The following is a 25,915-nucleotide window of genomic DNA, read 5'->3' as shown; positions in this document are numbered from 1 at the left end:
ACTGCGAGCGGCGTGGGGACCTGCTTCGGGACCTGGATCGGTGCCGAGGTTCCAGCCCTTGCGATGGAGGGCGCATCAAGGCAGGTTTCCCCCTCGACTGGACCGGGCGAGGCAACGGTGCCGTCGGTGCCGGTGGTTGAGGCGGTGCCGGCTCCGTGAGAGCTATTAAGTCTCTCGCCGCCGCGAAGGTCTCTGGCGTCGACGGGAGGCACTGTATCACCGCCTGCCTCGGTGGAGACGCCGTCTGCACCGGACTCAACGGCCTCGGCGCCGGAGTCGACGGTGCTGGAGGCACCTGTTTCCGGTGCTCCACCGGCGTACGCGGCTCTACCCCCGGCACTGGGGGAGCCAGCGTCTTCGGCACGGAGGTCCCCGTCTTATGGGCTTTCTTATGCCCTGGGGATAATGACCGGCGCCGAGGCACTTGCTGTGCTTTCGGTGCCGACGAGGTCCGGTGCCGGGAAGGCTCATCTGACGCCACTCGCGTGGTCGTCATGGCCGGTGCCGCCGGGGCACTGCGCACCGAGGCGCTAGGTGCCGGGGCCTGACTTGTAGATGGAGCGTCCGGACTAAGTGCCGCCTCCATCAGGAGTTGCCGGAGCCGAAAGTCCCGCTCCTTCTTGGTCCTTGGTCTGAAGGCCTTACAGATCTTGCACTTATCTGTTTGATGGGACTCTCCCAGGCACTTCAGACAGGAATCGTGCGGGTCGCTCGTGGGCATAGGCTTAGCGCAGGAGGCGCATAGCTTGAAGCCGGGAGCGTTGGGCATGAGCCCGGCCCCGCGGCCGGGGGAGAAAGGGGGAGACGACCCCCTTAATCCCCTGAACTATTATAACAACTAGACAACTCTTAAAACTATTGAACTATTTAACTATAAACACTAGGACTATAACTATAACTATAACTGCGAATAACGAACTAAGCTAGGGAGAGTGGAGAACAGCTAAGCAGCGCTCCACAGTTCCAACGACCGTCAGGGGCGGTAAGAAGGAACTGAGGGGGCGCCGGGTCGGCTGGGGTATATATTCAGCGCCATGAAGGCGCCACTCTAGGGGGCTCCACAGCCGACCCGCCGGTGTTGCTAGGGTAAAAATCTTCCGACGATCGTGCACGCGGCGCGCACACACCTAATGGAATGGATATGAGCAAGCACTCGAAGAAGAACAATATTTAACAGAAAGTTGGCATAAGACCAGAGGGTTCCTTTCAATTCTTAACAATTCAATCACTGAGATAATATCTTAATGACAGGATTCTTTTTTTAAACATGCACACTGCAAAAAGCCACCAAAGTGCCAACTAGTGCATGAACCATCTGGATAGTGTCCAATATAATTTCTATCATCTTCAGATCTACCTGGCTTTCAATATTTACTGCTATATAGACTTTGTCTCATAGGATTCATGAAACCTTCTATTGCTACACACCAATGCACACCACATAAATCCAATGACCCTTCATCAGGTAAGCTATGTCAAGCCAAAATTCAGCTTTCATTGCTTACTGCTGTAATGTTGCAGAATTTAGAATTTTTTTGAATGTCATACCAACAGTTAATTAAGTTATTATTGAAAGATCCTGCAAAAAACAAATACAAGCTGGAGTGGGTACTTGTTAAAGCTCTAGTTATACAGAGTAGAGACTAAAGCAGTGCTACAGGCCTTAATATATTTGGTATTGAGTCAGAATACACTCAAATCTATGTATTTTTGGAGAAGTATAATGAGCTATTCAAGAGAGCTTTACAATGAAGTCTTCAGGACAGAGCAGACCTAAGAACACTGTCTGGAGTAAAAGCAGGGTTTGCTGAAGAGGGCTTTACTAGAGTGAGGAGTGTGGGAATGCTCTGTCCACCCATACTAAGCTGCAGAGTGAGTTTCCTGTGGCTCACAAGTGGGATCTACTTGCAACATTTTGCTATTTGTTCAGAGGTTCTCTAACTTCATTCTGGTGTGCAATAGTTCTGTATCTAATGAATCAGAAAAAAATAATCTATGTTCTATCAACAACAACATATTTGGATTTAGAGCTTTTAAATAAATGCCAAGTCCAAGCTCTGGGCACTTTTATATACATTAAAATGCTATAATATAAAAATATTCAAATATGACATTTCATGTGATGGATAGTCAATCCCTATACTTACCATAAATACCTATCTAAAAAGAAAGATAAAAATAAAATAAAATCTCTAACAAAGCAAGCATCTGAATGAACGCCATAATTTAGGTATCTATTTGTTTGCACTACTGCTTATTAAACTCAGGTTAAACATCTGGAAAATGCTTTAAAAACAGATAATTTCAAAAGGAATATGATTTAGCAAAATACTGACTGTTTTATGTTAATTTTTTAAAATTGTATAGGTAGAGCACATTGTCAATCTCTCTTACACAAGACAAACTATTCATATCTTGAAAAACTGTATTGCTTGAACAAACTTGTTCTTTAAAAATCCTACTGCATGCAGATGCGATATTAAATTCTAGTAGACAATATAGTATATTCTAAAAATCCCTACAAGCATTCATTTGATCCACATTGCAGCAGTAAAAACGGTAGAGGGGAAAAATGCTTTTAAGACAAAAGTGTCAGCTCTATATCAGTTTTCTATCAAAAAAGAATGCATATAATTGCAGTCTAGTTGAAAAGTAGGTAAATCTTTTCATCGTTTTAGAGAGAGGTTTCCATCGGTCTTGAATTTTGTAATGAATTTGAGCTCTAACTCCACAATAAACCCAAGACTAAATAAAAAAAGCACTATGAACTCCAGTACAACTGACAGACTATATTGCATCAAGAACAGCGGGTCTCAAACTTTTTTTTACTGGCGACCCCTTTCACATCGCAAGCCTCTGAGTGTGACCCCCCCCCCTTATAAATTAAAAACACTTTTAAATATATTTAACACCATTATAAATGCTGGAGGCAAGCGGGGTTTGGGGTGGAGGTTGACAGCTCCCGACCCCCAGTTTGAGAACCCCTGATCAAGAACCAAATAACTTCTCATACATCTACAGAATTAAGGAGTTATAGCAGAACACTGTTATGAGATTATTTATACAGTATTATCCACACTGTGTAATATGTACCTATGAAACTGTCATTCCTTTTGTTTTATGCAATACGTTCTACTCCTTTAAAAATTCTAAGCAATGTTCATGTGTGTAAAGTTTGGCAGCCATTTTGTTCTCAGAATTCAGTGGAGGCCATCACTGAAGAGAGACACACTTCTTGAGAGAAGACTTTACATTTTTTCTTTCCAGTTTTGTTCCTGTATTGATCTGAACTACAAATAATTTAGACTGAAAATATATCTTTGCTCTTTGTATATGGAAAACATAACAGATAATGGCATGTGATTTTCTGCTTATATACACTAGTGTAACTCCTTGACTTCAAACATAAGATGAGAATTAGACTCATATTCTTAAATTAGTTCTCATTTCAGTAGATTATTTTACTTTTGTCTCTTTCAAAACAATATGCATATGGCAAGGCAAGGCAGGTTGCTCCTAATGTTAGAGATGCTGAATTATATAAAATTTCTTCTACTTACTTTCCAATTGCATTGGGCAGTACTGTAAGCTGATTGTCATCTACTTTTAGCGTTGTAAGCCTTTTCAACAATCCTACAAAACAGAGAAAGGTATTTTAAATGACAGATATGTGGGTAGAGAGAATTTAGTCTGTTCTAAGTACATATAGTACTAAGTCGGTATTGCAGCATACACATTATTCCTTCAATCCTGAATGCACATGCTTAACTTCAAGTATAAATGGAGTTATTTATGTGCTTCAAGTTAAGCACACGCACAAATATATGCAGACTAGGGTCTACATTCACAGATGGGGAATGTGAAACTCCTATATTCCAATGGCAACAATAGCAGGAGTTAAGAGAAAAGAGTAATGGACTGACAAAAAAACAACAAAACAAGAAGTTTTTTGGTTAAATTGGTTCCCTGAGCGCCTGTGCGGCGCTAAGAAGGCTGCTGCGCAGCTGTGCAGCTTATAGGGAACTTAGGTTGTGACCTAATTAAACCCATCCATGGCCTCCTATCTTTCTTTCAGGGTGGACGGCCAATGCAGGAGCATTTCCTGTAGCATATTCATGTAGCATGCTGGTACAGATGTGAGAGATCCAGCCCCCCCTTATTTAGCTTTCCTTCAAATCCTTCAAAGGGCTACTTTACTTCAAAACCTTGTCCAATCTATTTTATTTGATAACCATATTCCTTCCATACCAAGTACCTGCATTAGACATCTGCCACAGCAAGTCACCAGAAAAATGCTTGGCTGCCTCCCTGCCACCCTAGCTGGATTTCCAGATATCCACAGATTCCTTCCATATTTGCATCCTGTGTCTGCTCCCAGGCTGCCAAAGAGCATACAAGGTGCATCAGCTGGTCCCATCCTGGTACGGAGCGCCTCTCTGTGGCGGCTTGTAAATATCCCAACACTCATCCAGTCAGCAGAAAGGACAATACAGTGACATTGTTCTGCCCTTCCTGTCCATCCCTGTATACTTTCCCTCTTTTCCCAATCTTTTCCCAATCTGCTGTCAGGGAGCCCTTAAAGAGGCAATACTCCTTTTTTTTCAGTTAACTGGAAGACCAACTTGCATAATGGTTGCTATGGGCACAGTGGTAGGGTGATTAACAAATTGTTTTAACTTATCTTTTACAAATCAAATTTCTACATGCTAAATTCTGTTTTAACTATTACCAGCGTAGAACTGGAGAAACGTTATGACTTCCATGCCTACTTTGGATTTAGCAAACAGATCAGGATTTGTCCCTAAAATTTTATTTTAATTTCAGTGTCAAAGGTTTTTAAATTATACAATTATAATCTTATATTCAAAGCAAATAACTCAGAGCTAACAAAAGTGTCTCAGATGATTAACTGTGGATTTAGGCACCAAATCAGAAAGCATTTGCCTATTTGAAAGCATAGTCCCAATGAAGTCAAATTAGGTATGTGCTTAAGTACTTTGTTGAATCAGGGCAAGACATGAAAAGAAATTATGAAAATCTAATACAGTCAAAATGACTTTGTTCTATATTTTACCCCGATATAATGCGGTTGTGGGGAGCCAAAAATCTCTACCGCGTTATAGATGAAACGCTGTTATATCGGGGTAGCGGTGGCAGGGCTCCAGTGGTGATTTAAAGAGCCCGGGGCTCCGGCTGCAGGGAGCCCCAGGCCCTTTAAATCGCCAGCCGAGCCCTGCTGCCGCAGCCCCGGGGTAGCGGCGGCAGGGCTCCGGCAGTGATTTAAGGGGCCCGGGGCTCCCTGCAGCAGCCAGAGCCCCGGACCCTTTAACGCGCTGCCAGAGCCCCGCTGCTACTGCGCTATATGCAAACCCGTGTTATATCGGGTCGCATTATAGTGGGGTAGAGGTGTACATTTCATTTTTAATGAAGATAAAATATTTCCATATATTTAACTGAAAATGGCCTTGATTCAGCTAAACTCTTAAGCATGGGCTGAAAGTTAAGCATATGCTTAAGTGCTTTGCTGAACGGGGCCCAATATTTGCATTTGGCACTTAAAATTAAATTGTATTTGACATGTTTAAACTTTGTAATACCAAATAAAGATGCTGACCATGCATAGAAAATGAACATACAGTACTTAGATGAAAAGGACTCAGCTTGAATGTCATCTATCTACATACCATGTCTAGTAATATGGCCTTTACTATTATCAGATTATTTTAAGTATATGGCATATTCTGATAAAAATAATACAAATCTTTTAAATTGAACAGTTTAGAACTTTTTTTAAATGGTGTAAAGTAAAGTAAGATTGCAAAGTAACAAAAAGTAAATCTTTACAGGAATATGCATATTTGTTTTGTAAGTATCTTAATTGCAGAAGTAATAATAATTCCATTAGAAATTATATGTAAACCAAATAGTCAAAAACAGAAAATAAAATATTTTGACCCCATGTCTTCTCCCACTTATATTGGTGCATCCCCATTGGTGTCAATTTCGCTTGCACCATTGTAACAGAGCAGGATTTGTCCCTTAGATTTTAAAGCAATTAGTATATATAAATGGACTGTCATACACACTATCAAATTGACATTGGATTGACTTGACCAATAACACCTTTCTTTACTGTAAAGTAGAGATGGTCCAGAACTAGAACACCCAGATCTCAGTTCCTCCAAACATGGGGGAAAGTTTGTATCTAGATGCAGATCCTGATACTATCTTTGCAATTTGATCCAGAGCACCAAATATAAACAACTCTTGAACTTGGGGGTAGTTTATATTCAGGACTGGATTCTAGCTTGGTAACCCCGGCCCTTGTCTGCTACAGAGATATAAATAACACCAACAGATTTAAAAGCTTATCAATCAGCATTTACTCTTCTCACCTAGAGAGTCTGGCAGTTGTTGTAACATATTGGATGACAATAGGAGATCTTCAAGTGCTTCACATCCTGATACATCCAAGTCAACAGTTTCTATCCTGTTTTTTGACATATCCAGGTACACCAACTGCTTTAACTTCCCTATAGACTTAACGACATGGTATAAACAGGGTTAGCTGAGCATATATGCATTCCATAGGAATCTCTAATGCTTAACAGAAACATACAGTAGTAGCCCAGGCTTATCTTTTGCTATCTGAATGTTTATTTTTACCCAGATTGCTGTTGTTTCGATAAAATTAATCTGATTTGAGAACTTTCCTGTTCAGATAACCACAAAATGAAGGACTGACATCTGAGAAAGTTGAAAACAATTGATGTTATTTCTAAAAATTATGTGATTATATAAAGCCTAATAAAATGGTGGTCATCAGCATTAAAAATCCTCTAAAATTTGCTATAATTCCAGGCAATTGGAAGATCAACTATTGCTTGTTTTTGGTTGTTTAGATGTACCAGCCCAGTCAACTCTGCAAAAAAAATTGTTTTTTCAAAATTAAAAAAAAAAATCACTAAAGGGTCATTGGTTCTTTAACTAGGAACCAATCCTAGGAACTCTTACTCTGACAATCAGTCTATACTTATGTGAGGGTATGTCTACACTTAAAACGCTGCAGCTGCACCACTATAGGGCTTCAGCGTATACACTTAGTACAGCAATAGCAGCAGTTCTGCCATCACTGTAGTTAACCCACCTTCCCAAGAGGTGGAAGCTAGGTCAACGGACGAATTCTTCCATCGACCTAGCACTGTCTACACTGGGGGTTAGATAGACATAGTTAAATCTCCCAGAGGTGTGGATTTTTGACACTTCAGACAGACATAGCTATGCCAATGTAAGTTTTCAGTGTAGAACAGCCCCAGTTGTCTTTGGCCTCAGTGTAACACTAGGTATGTGAATAAGTCTTTCTAGGGGTGAAGCCGATATGGTCTAAATTTTATACAATTATGGATGCTGACTTAAAATCTGGCTGGATCTTAAAAGGCAATAATTCACTGCCCAAATCAAGTTGGTTACCCTAAGGAATTCTGTAGCCTTCTGGGATCTCTCTCAAAATCTGTTTAACATTAAAGTGTTAGTAGCCTAAACTGAAGTTAGGTAGTTAATACTTTCTAAAAAGCTGTAGCCCTAGTAAAAATGGCAACTATAATTTTAAAGATGTATCCATAACAAATCACATCTGACAAATCAAATGTAACATTTAGAAAGGAAATGATTTTTGGTCTGCTAGAATAGCATTGGCACATTATTAATGAAATAAAAGTTCACCTGGAAAAATTAACATAAGCAGTGCTTGTGATTTTTCTGAAATTTCTATGTATTAAACTTGCATGTAGAATAAACATATTGAAAAAATAGGCAGAGGTGGACCTACAGTAGTGACAAGATAATTGCCAGTTATTGTGAGATAATGCAGCACAGTAACATTAACATGAGCTACATGCAATTATTTTTTCTTTCAAGTGCTGTTATAATCTACAGCAGTGGTTTTCAAAAAATTTTCTGGCGACCCAGTTGAAGAAATTGTTGATGCCCTTTATGCGACCCAACGGAGCTGGGGATGAGAGGTTTGGGGTATGGGAGGGGGTTAGGGCTCTGGGCTGGGGGTGCAGGCTCTAGTGTGGGGCTGGGGATGAGGGATTTGGGATGCAGGAGGGGGCTCCGAGTTTGCGGGGGGGAGAAAGGGCCCAGGGCTGGGGATGAGGGGTTTGGGGTGTGGGAGGGGGTTAGGGCTCTGGGCTGGGAGTACAGGCTCTGAGGCGGGGACAGGGGTATAGGAAGGGGCTCTGGGTTTGGAGGGGGCTCAGGGCTTGGGTAAGGGATTGATGTGCGGGCTTACCTGGGGCGGCTCCTAGTCAGTGGTGCAGTGGGGGTGCTAAGGCAGGCTTGCTGCCTCTCCTGGCACTGCAGACCGCACTGCGTCCCAGAAGCAGCCAGCAGCAGGTCCGGATCCTAGGTGGAGCCTGCCTTAGCTGGGCAGCACCGCCGACGGGACTTTTAATGGCCCAGTCGGCGGTGCTGACAGAGCCGCCGCGACCCAGTGCCTTACATTCCACAATTTGAAAACCACTGATCTACAGTAATTACTTTGTTCTTACTGCAAAATTAAATGAGGGATATCAATACTCATGTTTAAATACATAAACAAAAACAGCCCCTGCCTTGATTCCCTCATGGACATCCATGAAGGACATGGGAGCTGCCTATAATATTTTAGGAATGATATATGTTCCACCTGTTTATTTTGTTTCTGTGTTCTTTGCTTTATGATTACAAGTAGTTAATTCAAGCACAGATTACTTCCAGGTATGCAGGAAAGGGAATAATAGCTTCAGATTTATTAGTATTTAAAAGAGAACTTATATTTGGTCGTTATTAAAATACAGATATGAAACATGGATATGCAAACAATTGAAAAAAAGAAATTACAATCCTTCAAATTATGGTATTAGAGAAGAATTCTGAAAATATCATGGATAGATAATTAACTAACAAAAAAGTATTGGAGATAATCGGAACTCAGCAAATGCTTACCAGATGAATGAAAACTGTATGAAAAGAAAGATTTGAGTTCAGGGCACCTTTTAATAGATTCAGTGCAAGGCATGTTTATAGGCACTGGAAGAGACAATTGATATACAAAGAACAAGGCAGAAAAAACAGTTACCTACCATTTTTAACTGTTGTTCTTCGAGATGTGTTGCTCATGTCCATTCCATTCTAGGTGTGCGCATGCCCACATATGCAGTCATCAGAGATTTTAGCCTTAGCGGTATCTGTAGGGCCAGCTGTGGCGCCCCCTTGAGTGCCGCGCTCATGCAGCGGTATATCAGGCGCTGCCAGCCCTATGCCTTCTCAGTTCCTTCTTGCCAGCAACTCTGACAGAGGGTCAGGACGGCAGATAATGGAATGAACACGAGGAACACATCTCAAAGAACAACAGTTACGAAAGGTAGGTAACCATTTTTATTTTGAATGCTTGCTCATGTTGATTCCATTCTAGTTGACACACAAGCAGTATCAATGGAGATGGGCTCAGAGTTCACGGTCTTGCAGCTTGCAGCACTGCTCTGCCAAAGCCAGCGTCATCTCGAGCTTGCTGGATAAGTGTATATAGAGACTCAAATGTGTGGACAGATGATCAGGTAGTGGCCCTACAGATCTCTTGGATTGGCACCTGTGCCAGGAAGGCCACTGACAACGCTTGTGCCTTAATCAAGTGTGCCGTCATGATGGCCGGCGGAGGCATCTTCACCGGCTCATAGCAGTAGTGGATGCAGGCCATGATCCAGGATGAAATCCTCTGAGCAGACACTGGGAGACCTTTCATTCTGTCTGCCACCGCAATGAACATCTGCGTTGACTTAAGGAATGACTCTGTTCTATCTATATAGAAGGCCAGTGCCATCCTGATGTCCAGGATATGTAGCCTGTGCGCCTCATCTGATGCATGAGCCTTTGGAAAGAAGATGGGTAAGTATGTCCTAGCCAGTATGAAACTGGGAAATGACCTTGGGTAGAAACACTTGATGTGGTCGCAGCTGGACCTTATCCTTGTATAAGACATATAGGGCGGCTCCGAAGTAAGTGCCCTGATCTCGGACACCCTGTGGGCTGACATTATCACGACCAGGAACAAAACCTTCCAGGAGAGAAGCAGGAGAGAGCAGGCAGCCCCATGAGCCTCGACAGCACGAGATTCAGTTCCCAGGGAGGGATGGGATCCCAAGCTTGCAGGTAGAGATGCTCCTAGCCTTTCAAAAACAATGCCGTCATGTCATAAGTGAAGATCGACCTGCCTTGGATTGGAGGATGGAAAGCCAAGACAGCGGCCAGGTGAACCTTGATCGATGTCAGGGACAAACCATGGAGTCTGAGGTGCGGCAGATAATCCAGGATCTCCTGTAGTGGGGCCTGCTCGGCCTGAATACACTGTTCCGAGGCTCAGCACATTAACCTTTTCCATTTGGCCAGGTAAGTAGCTCTGGTGGAGTGTTTTCTGCTACCCAGCAAGACTTGCTGAACGTGGGCCAAGCATGCCCGTTCGTCCATGCTTAGCCATGCAGTAGCCAAGCCACCAAGTGCAGTGACACCAGGTTCGGGTGCAAAAGGCTGGAGCGACTACTCGTGGTGAGATGAGAAAGTCCTGCTGAGGTGATCTTCTAAGATATTTCTGGTTTCAGGCAGGTGTGCAGGTATCAGATGAATGGCATGCCACACATAAAAAACCGAAAGGAAGAGAGTTTCTTGACAAAGGGCTGAAGACTTGGCACTGCCTTGCCTGTTGATGTAATACATCGCGGTGGTATTGTCTGTCAGGATCTATACCACCTTGCCCTTCAGAAGGGGCAAGAAAGCCTGGCAGGCCAGGCGAACCACTCTGAGCTCCCGGACGTTGATGTGGAGGGCCAGATTGTCCCACAATCAGCGTCCCTGGGTGCTTACCTCGCCCAGGTGCACTCCCCAGCCCAGGTCCGAAGCATCAGAGACCAGAGTCAGCGACAGGGACTCGGTCGCGAAGGGGACTCCCTCCAACACTGACCTGGGGTCCAACCACCAATCCAGGAATGACCTGATGTGGTCCAGCACCCTGATTACCTGGTCTAGGTTGTGCCTGTTGAAGATGTAGACCAACACCAGCCACGCTTGCAGAGGCCGGACATGGAGCTGAGCATGGCTGACCATGTATGTACATATGGCCTTGTGGCCCAACCACCACAGGCAGGTGTGAGCCATGGTGAGCGGGTGGTTCTTTACATAGGAGATCAGGTCCAACATGGCCTAAAAACACATTTCTGGAAGGAAGGCTCTCGGTCGTGTGGAGTCAAGAACTGCCCCAATTAATTCTATTAGCTGGACCAGCATTAAAGGTGGATTTTTTCTCGTTTATTAACAGTCCCATGTCGCAGCAGGTGCAACACACCAAATCGAGGCTTCTCTGCACTTGCCCTTTGATGAGCCAGATATCTCAGGTAAGCAGCCATTGGCACCATACATTTTGTGAACACCCTCGGGGCCGATGAGAGGCCAAAGGGCAGCACTGTGAATTGAAAATGGCATCCACCCACTATGAACCGGAGGAAACATCTGTGACCTTGGAATATGGAATTAAGAGTCCTTCAAGTCAATGGCAGCGTACCGGATCCAGGGAGGGGATGATGGAGGCCAGGGAGACCATGCAAAATTTCAAACTTTCTAAGAGACTTGTTGAGGCGACGCAGGTCCAGAATGGGTCTGAGGCCCCCTTTTGCCTTCAGGATTAGGAAGTAGCGGGAATAGACCCCTTTTACCTTCCCGAGGGACCTCCTCCACTGCCCCAAGGTGCAGGATGCTCGACCTCTTGGACAAGCAGTTGCTCATGAGAAGGGACCCTGAAGAAGGAAGAGGAAGGAGGGGCGGTCAAAAATTGCAGGATATAGCCCCGAGATACTATGTCCATCACCCAGCGATCCAAAGTGACCCACGACCAGGCCGAACGGTGGGGATGAAGATAGTCAAGGAAAGAACAAGATGGATCCAGGGAATTGACTGGGTGTCGCTCTCGAGCTTACCTTCAAAATGAGCACTTCTGGCCCCTGGGATGCTTTGCTGGGCCAGGCTGAATGGGTGAAGGAAGGGCGTTGACAACGGAAGCTCATATTTCTATCCCTTCCCCTTGCAGATGCCTGACGAAGCTGCCAAGGTCTTGGTGGCAGGGGTGGCCGGAACTGCTTCCATGCAGACTGCAGCGTATGCATGCCCAGCAAGCGAAGGGTGGCCCAAGTCCTTTAACCCATGCAGCCTCGCATCAGTCTGCTCTGAAAAGAGACCGTTCCCATCAAATCGGAGGTCCTGCATAGAGGTCTGCATCTCTTGGGACAGGCCAGTGGTGTGAAGCCAGGAGCTGCGCTTCATGACCACTGCGGACGCGACCATCCTAGCTGCAAAGTGTCACGTGATCTGGAGAGAGCACCTAGCCACCGTGGTGCCCTCCATGACCAGGGTGTTGAATTCCTGGGCCAGACCCTGAGGGAGGGACTCCTTGAACTTATGGAGGGAGTCCCATATGTTAAAATTGTACCCGCCCAAGAGGGCCTGATGGTTTGCCACCCAGAATTGCAGGCTGGCTGTTAAATAAATTTTTCTCCCCAAAAGGTCAAGTCTTTTGGCCTCTATTTTTGGGAGTTGAACTAGTGTGCCCCTGCTTGTCCTGTTTGTTGGCTGCAGAGATAACCAGCGAGCCCGGAGGTGGGTGGGTATAAAGGTTCTCGAACACCCTGGCTGAGATGAAGTACTTCTTTTCTGCCCTTTTGGAGGTGGGAGGGATGGACAACGGGGTTTGCCAGAGGGTCTTGGCAATTTTCAAGACCCCGTCATGCATTGATAGTGCAACGCGTGCCAGGATAGAGGCTGGGAGGACATTGAACAAGGTGTCCGCCTGCTCAGCCCTGTCCTCCACCTCTAGGCCCAAGTTCTTGGCCACCCATTGGAGCAGGGCCTAGTGTTCTTTAAAATGGTCGGGTGGGCTAGCCCTTGAGGGTCCCGCGACCGCCTCGTCCGGGGATGATGACAATGACTGTACGGCCAGGGGAGGCATCATCCCACGTGGGGGAGGGTAGTTTTGGAGTGTGCGCTGTCTCCTCTACCCCGACTGCTGAATGGGTCTCATGCACCGAACCCAGTGCTGCCGGTACCGCCAACTGTTTTTCCAAGGTGGCAGTAGATGAGCGGTGCAAAGGGGGCATCGTCATCACCAGCGTGCCTACGCACTCCAATATGGCCACTGCACTTGCCGTGCTGTCAAGGCAGTGCCAGAGATGTTGGCGCAGCCTCAGGAGCCCAATCGCTGATGGGGTCTTGGCGGGGGCTGAACTGCCCTTCCGTGCCCATAGAATCCCCTTCTGGTGACCACGGCAGGACCGTCGACGCCTGTGACTGCCTGCTGAGCGTCGATGCCAGAGACCAGTGTTTGGAGTTAGAAGATCGGTGCCAGTATTGAGGGGACCAGTGCCGGGGCGGACTGGAATCATAACGGGCAGTGTTCCCACGGGGCAGAGGACCGAGATCTGCACCAAGAAGATGACTGGTGGGAGGGCGAACGGTGCCCGTAGTACGGAGACTTGCACCTCCTCCTAGGCGATCCACGTCGAGATGACAGGGACTGCAATCGTGATGCTGGTGACTGAGGGCGAGCCCCAGAGGATCTGGGCTGTGACACCAGAGATCTGCAGTTCAGAGATGGAGAGCACTGCCTTGTCTTGGAGGATCGTTGGTGCTCCACTGCCCCCTGAGGGGTCTTAGCGGCTGGCTTGCCCTCATAGGGAGCCTTTGCTGCTTCTTGTGGCACAGGCCGGCGGAGGTCTCTGCTCTCTCAGCACCGGTGAAGCTTGGGAAGGCATTGATGACACCAGAAGTTTGGGTCCCTACCACTCTTGGGAGTCAGTGGTGGATCCTTTAAGGGGCTAAGGGCTCCGACTGTGGAGGCACGTCCACGTGGCTCCAGAGTGGCAGGGAGGCCCGAACTGGGTCCTTTACCTGATGCCCCATGGCCTTTCTTGCCCAGTGCTGGGAAGCCGTGCTTCTTCGTTTTCTTTCTGTGCACTGGTGACAGGGGGCCAACATACTAGGCAAGTCTTGGTGAGACAGCTCGGAAGCCGGACGAAGGGCAGCCTCCATGAGGAGAGCCCACAAACCAATATCCCGCTCTTTCCGAGTCCTGGGTCAGAAATTTTTACAAATATGACACTTCTCCTTCACATGTGATTTCCCCCAAGCACTTGAGGCAGCTGCTGTGGGGGTTACTTAGAGGCATAGGCCTTTTACAGTCCACACAGGCTTAAACCCTGGAGACCAGGGCATGCCCCGCCTGGGGCAAAGTCTTCGCTGGGACTTTAACTTCTAACTCCTAACCACACTTAACAACTACTTAACATTAACTACTATAAACAACTATTTACGAAGCCCTAAGGCTCGAAGTCAGAAGAGATGAAACCGCTAGCCCTTGCTACGCAAGGAAAGGAGCTCCAACCAACCACCATGGGTGGTAAGAAGGAACTGAGAGGGCATAGGGCCGGCGGCGCCTAATATACCGATGCATGAGCGCAGCACTCAAGGGGGCGCCACAGCCGGCCCTACGGAAAAATCTCCAACGACCCCGAATGTGGGCACTCGCACACTTAGAATGGAATCAACATGAGCAAGCACTTGAAGAAGAAAAAGAAGCTCTTGGATGGACAATGTGGTATCCTGGGTGGATCAAAAGGATTATTCGTCCATAAAGAGATTAGGCGAGGATTGTACAGAATGTCTACTATGGTTGCAAACCTCCAGTAATGGAGATGCCACATAAGAAGAAAGGAGAATGTAGGTGTCACTCATTTTTTAAGTTTTATTTCGGACCATGCTGAGCTACAGGAGGGGGAAACCAGGTGGGAAAAAGTGAAACAAAGAACTCTGGGGTACATAAAGAGGCAGTCCCCGAAGAACAGGCAAAGAGTGAGGCAGAAACTGCTGGGGAGCAGTCTGAATCCAACTCCTCAGAGTAGGGGTGTTTGTAATTAGCTATGTCTACGTAAGCCTAAAAGTAAGACAGATATGTGTCTAAATCTTTTATTGTGTTAAAAAACCACCCACAGGGTACTGTAGTCCTGGCCCTGGTCTAAGAGTGGGAAAACTGAAGGATTCTTCCCAGGCATAGGTAAAAGGCTGATTGCTGAGGGAGGAGCACTTGGAAAGACCAAGGAAAAGGTGCAGAGAGCTCTGCACTATGACTGCATCTTATTGGATAGGTTTCAGAGTAGCAGCCGTGTTAGTCTGTACTCCTGTTCTTCTTATTGGATAGTTGTTCATTACTAGAGATTTTACATTTTACTCTGAAACACCCAGTACTGGCCACTGTCAGAAACAGGATAAGGTCTGCATAGGCCATTGGTCTAATCTGGTATGGCAATTCTCACATTGCTAAGTATGTGAAATGCATTATATGGTAGAAAATGGAAGAATAGCTCAGCAAGTTTGGACATAATTTATCTCGAGATAAACCGGTAGGTTTCTATTGAATGTTTCTAAAAATGTATACAGGGTGTATTACATTTGATCTCATAGCTGCCAAGTTGGTTTTGATTTAGAACCTAATCTAAGCAGTCAGGTTAATTAGCTTCCTAGTAGAGTCCTGTTAGCACAAATGACCTCCCTGTACATTAAGCAGTGGTGGCTGTGATCTTGCTTGTGGGAAAAAGTGTGCGCCCCTTTAAGGGCTAGAGAGCTACAGACCAGGTTATTATGGGGACGCTGACCCAATCCCCTCAGGTGACCAGAAGAGAGGGGAGACTATATAGGTTCATACCAGTGCAGGAAAAGCCATCTTTTACCTGGAGCAGCACCCACCCTCCCTCCCGTGAAAGTGGTGAAATACCGGGTTTTGTCAGGATCCGCTGTGGGCACTGCGCTAGTCACTCCTTTCTCAGAGGGCTGGGAAGGAATTTTTCTCTCACTGCCTGAGTGAGCAAGGTGAAGCAGGGTTGTTGTTTTTTTCACCTTCCCCATGCAGGTTCAGGGAGACTTAGTTGGGGCAAACATGAAAGGGGAGTTAGGCTATGATGTTGCAACTCATTACATATATATAAGCAGTGCACGTACTCTGTAATTAAGGAATACAGAATAAAGTTGTGGCCTAAATAAACTACATCCAGTGTTTCCTGTACAAGCAGGAAATTCTTATTGCCAAATAACTCAGCTTTGCAACTGGCCAGCTGTTCCTAGGATTGTTGGGCCTACTAAAGAAGTGGGGGCAGAGGGTAGCTTCCCATCTCTGGGACACCATCATCACTCCTCATTGTCTCTCACCAGTGTGAGAGAGATGGATTGGCCTGAGGTACAGAGGAGGAAACATTCTCAAAGTCCCCGTTTCCATTCCTGTTTTCAGTCCATTTTAGAGCAGTCAGCTGAGATTCTCTTTCCTGCACATACCATTCAATATCCCTGGATGAAACAATTGGGAATGAAACTCCACACCCCTCACTGAAACATCTGCAACACACTGCATTCATTGTGCCCCAGCTGGAGTGGAGAGGTTGATTTTACAGACTCAACTCTTGGAGAGGTGACCATATAAAGACCATCTGATTGCACCTGAAAGAAGCTCTCTGAGAAGAGACTGAGATATCTGCAGGCACTGAGTAGATTAGTGCTGTGAGGATGTTTTTGACTCTGAGCACAAACAGATAGGGCCAGAATTTGGCTTAATGGGTATATTGTTTGAATTAGAAGTGTGCATGCAGGATTTGGTTCTCTAGATGTTACACTATATAGTGTATATTTGTGTCACAACAACAAAACACAGAGTGAATCATGAGGAGATTCAGGCCTCAGATTGTACGTGTAAGCCATGCATGCGTCTTGTCCTACATCAGGATGTATGAAGGACTCTGAGCATACTCAAGTTTTTTTTTCCTATGAGACCATTCACAAAGTGTCTGCCCATTAAATATGTCAATTGGGCTAGGTGGAATAAGAGGGTTTTTTTTCTTCAGAAGGTATCATGGAAGGCCTACTGAGGTATTCCAGAAGTAACTAAAGAGAGAGGATTTTCACCCTGACAAACAGCCTCTGGGGTAGTGCAATCCACAGTGCTCGCCAAGCTTCCATAGCCCATCTGTCATAGAAGTTATTTTCAGCCTAACCAAGCCCAGATGTATCAACATCCATTTTCCTTCCTTCTGACAGGAAAACACAATAACTACCTAGCATTCAAAAACACATATAGTTTAAGAAAATGACAATTTACAAATGTATGACCAAAAAACCAAATAAAGTGGAATTTTTCACATATTAAAACAAGATTCAAGAGAATTATACAATGCTACTATAGCACAATATTTCCTCATTTCAATATTATTGTGCAATAATGCAACATTTAAAATGTCTTGTTTTATTTCATAGCACATTCTAAGATGGAGATCTCCATCTATTATGAAATGAAAATAATCCCTCTGTGTGTACACACACACAATTATTCATTATATCTTACAAGAAAATAATTACATAATATAAATGTCCATACCCCAGGCAGCATCTGAAGTGAATTATTGTCCATCCACAATTCCTTTAGGTTTTGTATTTGTTCCAGAACCTCAGGCTAGAGAAAAAATAAATAGTGTAATCGACACGCTCATTAATTCTGTATTTTTTTTCAAATGGTTTCCCTGTCCTCCTTTGTTCTTTATAAATATATTAATCATCTACATCAGGCTTTCAGAAATAAAAATTAATTAAGCAGTACAGTTCTTTAATTTACATACATTATTGTTCTTTATCAAATGGTATAGGAAATCTCAGTAGAAATGGATGCAAAAGCCTTAAAAATCCTTGATGCAATTAGATTATTGTCAGCGTCTAAATGTAATTTCTGAATGAAACAGAACAGAAGTCAGGACTGTGGAGCTTCAAGATAGATGTGTTGACTTGAAAGATTAGGTTTTAGTTTGGAGCTTAGGTTAAATTTTACTTTTGGCATAATATACAGTCTTAACAGTAAGGGCAGCATAACAGTGTACACTTTGCTGAACTACTGGAGCACCTAATGCACTTCTGAATTACCTATATCTCCCAAATCCTAATTCTCAGCAATAATTTTAAGGATCCACTTTTTTTAAGACTAGAAGACTTTAGTGATAGCAAGACCCTCTCTCTGAGTATCATAAGTCTCAGACATACTTCAGCTTTTTAGTCAAATTACTGCTTGTGGAAAAAAAAATCAAGAATCAGCTTTATTAGCAGGCTTCAGATACTTGCATCATGTAAGATTGGGCAACATTTCATTCACGAAACTGACTAACTTCATTAGCTTATTTTTTTTATTACACTTAAAAATAGACTGCTAAAATAGGAAATCTATCTTTTTGTAGTATTGATTTTTATACATTTCTGCAGTAAATTTTTGCTTTTTGCAAAAATTTTCCATCAGGAAAAATCAAAAAGAAATATTTTGTTTTGGGCCAGTTCGTGATATCGGAATATTTTGTTTTGTTGAACTGACCTGAAATGCTTTACTGCATTGCCCTATCAGAGCATTGCCTTATGGAAGTTGTCATTCAGAGCCCCATTCTTCCCTATTAGCCAGTGTCACAAGGCAGAGCTTCTCCCCAGCTTACTACTACCCCTGCAGTCTTCTTTTTAGGCAGGCTTTTATTGTCCCTACTTATGCAAGCAACCAAAATCAGTTCCTCAGCTCACTCTTTGCTTCTCCGGCTTTCACTGCTTCCCATCCAGGAGACTCTGGCACTCTTGCTTCCTGCAGCTTCCCACCTCTCTCTGACTCACTCTCCCTCCGTCAGCCCTTTGCTGGAACTCCCTCTAACCCTGTATAGCCCCCTGAACAAGGCCAGCTGGGAGCACCTGCTCTGCAACAGCAGAGCTGGACCTACTTCATTTACAAAGGCCAGCTACCCAAATCAACTAGGCTCCCTGGAAGACCAGGTGCATTATAGAAGTCACAAGAAAAAACATAGTCCAGCCAGGGAGCCTGACCCACAGGGAAGAATGGCATCAGCCAGGGGCATCAGGATCCTGAACTACAACTCCCTTGAGACACTATATCACAATAGGAAAATGATTTTTAAAGTTGAACTGACCCAAAACTGTTTCTGATCAGTTCAACAAATCAAAATGAAACATTTTGATTTTGGGAATGTAGAAATGTTTCATTTCAATCAAAATTCCATGCATTTTTTGTTTTAATTTCCAATCAGTGAAAAATTTTAAAATTACAACTTTTTGTTCCTATTTGGGACAAAAACAAATGTCAAAATGTTGGAATTTCCCATGAGATGGAAATTCTGAATTTTGCTCAGCTCTGGTAACATGCAGTTTATTTGTTGAATGTAGATCTTTGTGGGGAGGGGTCAGTGAAATTTCCTCAAACAGACTGGTTTTTACAAATGTTTCCTACACAGATATTTCAAACTATGAATTACTATTAATTTGTTTTGAGATGTAAAACTTGTTTCAAAGGTTTGAATCCATATTTTTTACCTGTGGAACTTTAAGAGAGAAGGAGTTGTACAAACCACTTTTTTTTTGCTAGAGACACATTTATGGTATTTGAAAAGGTGAGTTTTATCTGAAAATGGGTTGGAAGGTTTGGGTGGTTTGCCTCATCTCAAAGAAAAAGAACTATCTTCTCCTATTAAATATTGTATATACCAATAATCATCAAGATGTTTACAATAATCAAGAAAGAAGATCATACTGAGCATGCTGCTACCTAGGGACATTGGGATGCTAGTGGATGCTTCAAATACGTTGAAATGAGTGTTTATTTTAAAAATTTTTATTTTGAAATGAGTGTTTTGTTTGTTTTTATAAAATGACAGCAAACGCCATCCTAATCAAACATGAAGGACTGATCCAACACCATTAGAGTCAATGGCAGTCTTTCCATTGTTTTCAATGGGGCTTGGATCAGTCCAGAATGAGGAACCTTAATGACTGTTGGATATTCCAAAGGTAGAGAAGTCACCCACAAAGAGTAATCTTTGACAGTAGTAGAGCTAGCGTGAAATGTTTTCCAAGAAAGAAACTCCCATTTCCATGAGAAATGTTAGATGATTACAACAAACAATCACAATCCCTGCAACTTCTTCCCTCCTTTCCCCTTTCGTACAATTATTACTTAAAAATGTCTGATCATACATTTTAAAAAATTCCCATATACTGTAACTGTTTATATTTTGACCTTTCTTTTTCCATCTCTGTGATTCTGATGATATTATATCTGATAGAAACTTTCTTTAAAACCTCCTCCTGTTCTGTGATTTATACAATTATGCAAAAAAGCACTCTTTCCATAGTAGTGAACAGTAATGTCACTAATGCTTCAGAATTAGTTTTAACATATTACACATGCCAGTCAGAAATGGATGGTTTGCACTGCCAACAATATGTGCATGCAACTAAACATACAGACGTATAACTCGATTTCTCTAACAAGAATTTACCTGGATTTATGATTAATGACAATTTTTACTTCACATACAGTTCCTCAGAAATTATTTATATTGGAGGAAATGGGTCAAATCCTGTTCTGTTATACCTTTGTAACCTAATGGATTTTTCATATACGGTGAGAACTTCAGATATAGGGTCCTGAGTTCACTTTTACCCATTATATTAAGTGCACACATTTTTCACTCAACCAGAAATTTTCACCATTTCCATCCTAATAGGTCCATTTCTTATTTCTGAAATAAAGTACATCTCTTTCAGACGATAATGCTGGCATCTATTTTGCTGCACATTATCCAAATAAAGAAATGTTTCTATGTATATCTTTGGACTTTCTGGAAAGAGCAAACATATCCTAATCAATGACAGTTTCAAAATTGTTTTTGAAGAACATTAAATCTTACTTTTCAAATAAAAAGCTTACAGCTTAATGTTAGACCATTCCTGGACTTCTGTGCTTTCTCACAGATAGGCTTACTGCAGCTAATTCAGCCATAACTCCATACACAAGAGATGAAACTGCCCCAAAATTTTGGTACATACAAACATGCTTTTTTACAAAGGCCTAGACCATGACAGATCTCTGGCAGTTGAAAGTCTGACAGAGGATGAGGCAGCAGTGGTACAAAATGGCCTCAGTCTCTCTTTAACTTTATAACACCTAACACAAAATGCTGAATAACTTGTTATTCATCAGCTCATTCAGAATTTATTGTTTTAATTGACTGAATTTAATGTTATTTAGAAGACCACTGCTGATGACCAAGCTGACATTGTTTACTGTTAAATATTAGTGGTTATTTATATAATGTCAACTGTGTTATAGCTGCTTTGCACATAGAGGTGGGCATACATCATATTATAAAAAGTTGTAATTTAGGTATTAGTGTGATGGTACTATAGAAATACCTAAGACAGACTGATAGAAAGAAGGAACTTAGCGCCTGATAAATGTGCTAGATTAATAGCTCCTATACGTGAAATCATCTATTTATCCAAAGAATAAGCACAACAGAAGATCAGTTTAAGTTTCCTCACATTGCCCTACAAAAGTGCCTCATCCCTGAAATAATAGAAACACACCTATAGATGATGTTAAATTAGTCCTTTGTCTCTTTACTGAGAGTGAGTACAATTTTCCAAAGCACCCAAGTAACTTAGGTCCCATTTTCAAAAATTACTTAGGCATATAGGAGCCTCAGTGAAAGTCAATGGGACTTAGGCTCCTAAGTCACATAAGTGCTTTTGAAAAGTTTACCCCTGCTAGTAAATATGCCACATAGTGCCAAATGTGGCGGTAGCTTTGGAAATATTAACACCTGTTCAAAAGTAGCTATGATGGGAGCACCAATTCATTTCACACATTGGTAGGCCTCCCACATCTATTAGTTGTTATTGATATTCATTCACTTCCAACTTTGACCTGATTTCAAACAGCTTGCTGGAATTGAAAGGTCCTGTAATTCCATTACCAATCCTCTGAGCCATGGCAAATTCATTATTTTACTAATAAATGTGCCCAAAACATCTTTTAAGTTAAAATTTTAATTCTCCATGTATAAAAGGTCTAACACAAACACACAAACATTCTACCAAAACATTTTTCCTTACCAGCTCAGAGAACTCATTATTGCCTAGGTCAAGCCTCTCCAGCTGTGTCAGTTTGTGCATTGACCTGTAACAGACAAGGAAAATATGTAAGGTGAGAATTTTACCTTGAAATTTTGGGCCAAATTTTGCTCTGTTATATCAGATTAAGCCTCAAATAAGGCCACAGGTTTCAATTGAGTTACATCAGATTTACACTGATATAAGAGCCGGGTCTATAAAATTTGTTTCAGATTTAAGGCATATTAGTTTAAGTTCCTGAAGCAAAAAATATTACTTCTAATACAAAGATAGCCAAAAGGGAGCAAATTGAACCCTGATATAATTTTACTAATTTCACCTGAGTCACTCCAAGAATGAATTTGACCCAAGTATTTTTAAAAAAATATAAAGTCATATATATTTTCACAATTCTAATGAAATTTTTTTATTTATACAACCCCCAAAAATGAATTAAGGACTTTATGGAAAAAGTACAAAGACATGGTCCTTGCCCCAGAAGAGTTTGCAGTCTAATTTCAGACATGACACAATGAAATTGAAATTCATCCGTGTGCAGGGCAGCAGCACAGAGTCTATGTACCAATTAATTCCCACTTAAACCCTATTTTGAGGGCTTACATTGGCCTGAAGTAATGCACAGGCTTGAGACTAGTTCTCTGCTCATGGGCACTTCTGGCCCTGCATACATGTAACAAACAATAGGAGGAAATGGAGTGAGAAAAGAAAAGGGATATACAGTAATAACATTACTAGATTACTCTGTTATTGTACACTTACATTTTATTGATAATCTGAAACTAATCTTTCATTCCTGCCATAACCAAACAGCTACACTGAAAAATATTATGGATTTTTTTCTGATCTATTATCCTAAATAAATCAATGTAAACATTCAAGATAAACTCTAAAACACAATTTTTAATTCAGCAATTATGCACTGTACCAAGATATCTAGTGGCGACATTTATTTACGGAGAGAAACCTGAAACCTACTAGATATTTAATGTAATTTGCCATTTTATAACATAAAGAGCATCAATGCTCAATAGAGGATTTGATGTGATGAGCCTTGTCCAAGAGATTAACCAAAATGAAAGGAGACAAAACAGCCTAAGACATATACAGTGTTTTAAATGTATCGGTGATTTGCCAGTCCCTAGATAAAGACCCACTTTAATAGTGAAATAATATTCAGGGCCAAATATGGCTGTCTCTCATGTCGAAGTATTGTGGAAGCAACTTCATAATCTTACACAGAAAGAGAGATGTTCTTCATTAGATAAAAGATATTGGGCAAGAATTTAATATTCTTGAAGCATATTATAACAGTTTATTCTTTTTCTGTCTCTCACTATCTTTCTACACTAGAAAGTCTGAGGGATGTTTTTTCTAGGGATCAACAGACAGCTGGTACATCAGTGAAATGGAGGAAAGTACTAAAAAATTACCAGATTGTACCGGATTGTTTATGCTATTCTGTGGGTGCACTAAGGAAGTGGGAAAGCATAATGAGCTCCTCCTGCCTTGAGCTTCTGCTCCATTACAATTGCAATGCAGGACAGATATTTCTTCCTCTGTGCACTCCCTGGCATACAAGACACCCAAAAGGGATGTAGATCTGTGTAGGGGAAAACTTGCTGTACTCTCTCATAGCAGACTTCCTTTCCAGGGTGGTGAAGCTCCTTGCTGCTCATACTGCAGCACTGTGTAGACATGGAACAGCAAAGCCTACCAAAGCAGCTCACCTTCTCTGGAACACCATGAAATGCAACGAAAAATCAAGAATACGAGGTATGCAGGTCAACCAATTTATTAATCAACCACAGTGACTACGGTAAAAGTCTGTATCAGGAGGAACCTGAATTTACATCTGTGATTAATCAATATGTAACCATGAAAAACTCATTTGACCACCTTCTACCTCAGTCAATGAAGCTGCAAATTATGAAAGGCAACAATCTCACTGACAGTAAAATTCTAGATTTGAGGTCATTTATCTTGGTCCTGCATAAATCAACTGTAATTCCTCCCCTACCCCTGCAAAAACAAACAAACAAAACCCTACTCCTAAAAAGTCCCCATCCTTTAAATTCCTGTTATATGCTACATTGCATTCCCCCCGCCCCCCACCCAGATACAGGTTACAAACATCACTGAAATGTATATTTAAATTAAACTATGTGAATTTCACAAATCAGAAGGAGCTGAGTGTGACAAAAGGCAGAGTAAGAATGCATTTGGGAGATTTTATTTTCTAGCACTGCATAACAAAGTTAGGCCACATTCAGGCTATGGAATTTAGAGCTCCATTCTACACAGCAAGAGATTAGAAAAGGTCCAAAGGGTAAAAAGTATAATAAATACCCAGGCTGCTTCCAGTGTCAATGTTCACATTGCTGCTTTAGTGCGCTAGTGTGAATCTGTCTATTGGGCTGGGAATAGCACCTTCCAAGCTGCAGTGTAGACCTACCCAATGGGCCCAGGATTTCAGCCTGAATTGTGTTGTTTAGAGTAGAGAGGACAGAGTCATCCCAAGCATAAACTGACTCTGTTAAAGCCATTTGAATTACGCCAGCAACGAATAAGGCCCAAGATATTTATTTGTAAATGGAGTTTGTAAGATTCTCCAGTGAGGGTAGCAGTATAATCTATGCACCTTTTGGACTGATATTAAATACAAGGACAAAAGACAGCAAAAAACCCTCAAAACTAGGTACAAGATTTTCAACAGAAGTTAGAAATATTTTTGAGTAACTTATGAACAGCAGTGGGAGAAGAAATCAAAGTTATTTTTGGTTATTGGTAGGCTCAGACAATATCTTGGTCAGACCAGACTGACAGCTTTTTTTCACTCATTACAAAGTTTCCGCAGGGCTGCTGTTGCCAAGTCCACGAGCACGGCGAACCAATGCTGGCGAGGCCATACCGGGGTGATCATGACGACACTGGCTTTATCCCTTTTGACTTCATGAGGGTCCTGCTGATAAGCAGGATCAGCAGGAAGTCATACATCAGGTCGCCTGTCCAAGACAGGCGAAAGGCATCAGAAAGCAATCCGCTGTCAAGATCTTGCAGGGAGAAGAACTGGGTCCATGAAGAGGGATGGGGAAGGGGAGTGGAGAGGGGAATAGAAATAACTGGAGGGTATATCCCACTACTACTGTGCTGAGGACCCACCAGTCTGATGTTATAGCAATCCAAGCAGGGAGGAAAAGAAAGGAAACAGGCAGCTTGAAAACAAAAGGGATGCAGGATCCTGGCTGCACACTGGAAAGTTGCCATTGGGCACACCCTCAAAACGCTTGCTTGCTTCCAGGCAGATAGTAGGCAGAGCCCAAATAGGAGGAAGAGGCTGGTTATTGGCCTTGATGCTTGTAGCCCTTGCCCTTTTTACGGTAGGGCTCTGGTCGGGCTTGGCCTCCTGGTCTTTGAGGTTGCTGTGGCTTAAACCTCTTTCTGGCAGGGGCCGGTGTGTAGAGACCTAGAGAACATAAAGTAGCCCTAGAGTCCTAAAGCCCATGTAACCATGAGACTGTCTGTTCCACAAACAGGTCTAGGTCTTGAATTGACTACTAGGCCTCCATCGACAGTCCTGAAGATAGCAGCCACAATCCCCGTCTCATTGACACAGCCGAAATGGTGGACCTGGCCACTGAGTCCACCACATCAGAGGCTGTTTGAAGCGAGGTTCTTGCTACATTTCTCTCTTCCTCTAAAACAGCCAGGAACTCCTCCACCATGGCCAAAATGTCAAAGAGGGTGTCAGAGGGTTCCGCCAGCTCCTCTGCTTCCAACCCCGGTTTGCCACCACCCACTTTAAGAGCTCTGTGTGTGCCTTGAAAGAGTCCTGAAGTACTGTCTGGGATGG

The 25,915-nt window shown here is 43.0% G+C and overlaps 1 protein-coding gene across 16 annotated transcripts in view; it reads right to left on the bottom strand.

Moving 5' to 3' along the window:
* Positions 1–25,915, bottom strand: part of LRRC7 (leucine rich repeat containing 7) — a 349,370-nt gene that overhangs the window by 105,401 nt on the left and 218,054 nt on the right. For 15 of the 16 annotated variants that reach the window (XR_010589655.1, XR_010589656.1, XR_010589657.1 and 12 more), the window contains 4 exons: positions 22,048–22,111; positions 17,495–17,569; positions 6,396–6,540; positions 3,561–3,633 (listed from right to left, as the gene is read on the bottom strand). Coding sequence is in view for 12 of the 16 variants with exons in the window: in XM_008172560.4 (XP_008170782.1) it covers positions 3,561–3,633; positions 6,396–6,540; positions 17,495–17,569; positions 22,048–22,111 (357 nt within the window). In the remaining 4 variants the exon portion in view is untranslated. Of the gene's footprint in view, positions 1–3,560; positions 3,634–6,395; positions 6,541–17,494; positions 17,570–22,047; positions 22,112–25,915 lie in introns of those variants that run through there. The other variant, XR_010589658.1, reaches the window with a different exon arrangement.

Source organism: Chrysemys picta, chromosome 8 (genome assembly GCF_011386835.1).
Source record: "Chrysemys picta bellii isolate R12L10 chromosome 8, ASM1138683v2, whole genome shotgun sequence".
Classification (NCBI taxonomy): Eukaryota; Metazoa; Chordata; order Testudines; family Emydidae; genus Chrysemys; species Chrysemys picta.
Note: the sequence above shows the minus strand (reverse complement) of the source record. Positions and strands in the feature narration are given on the sequence as shown.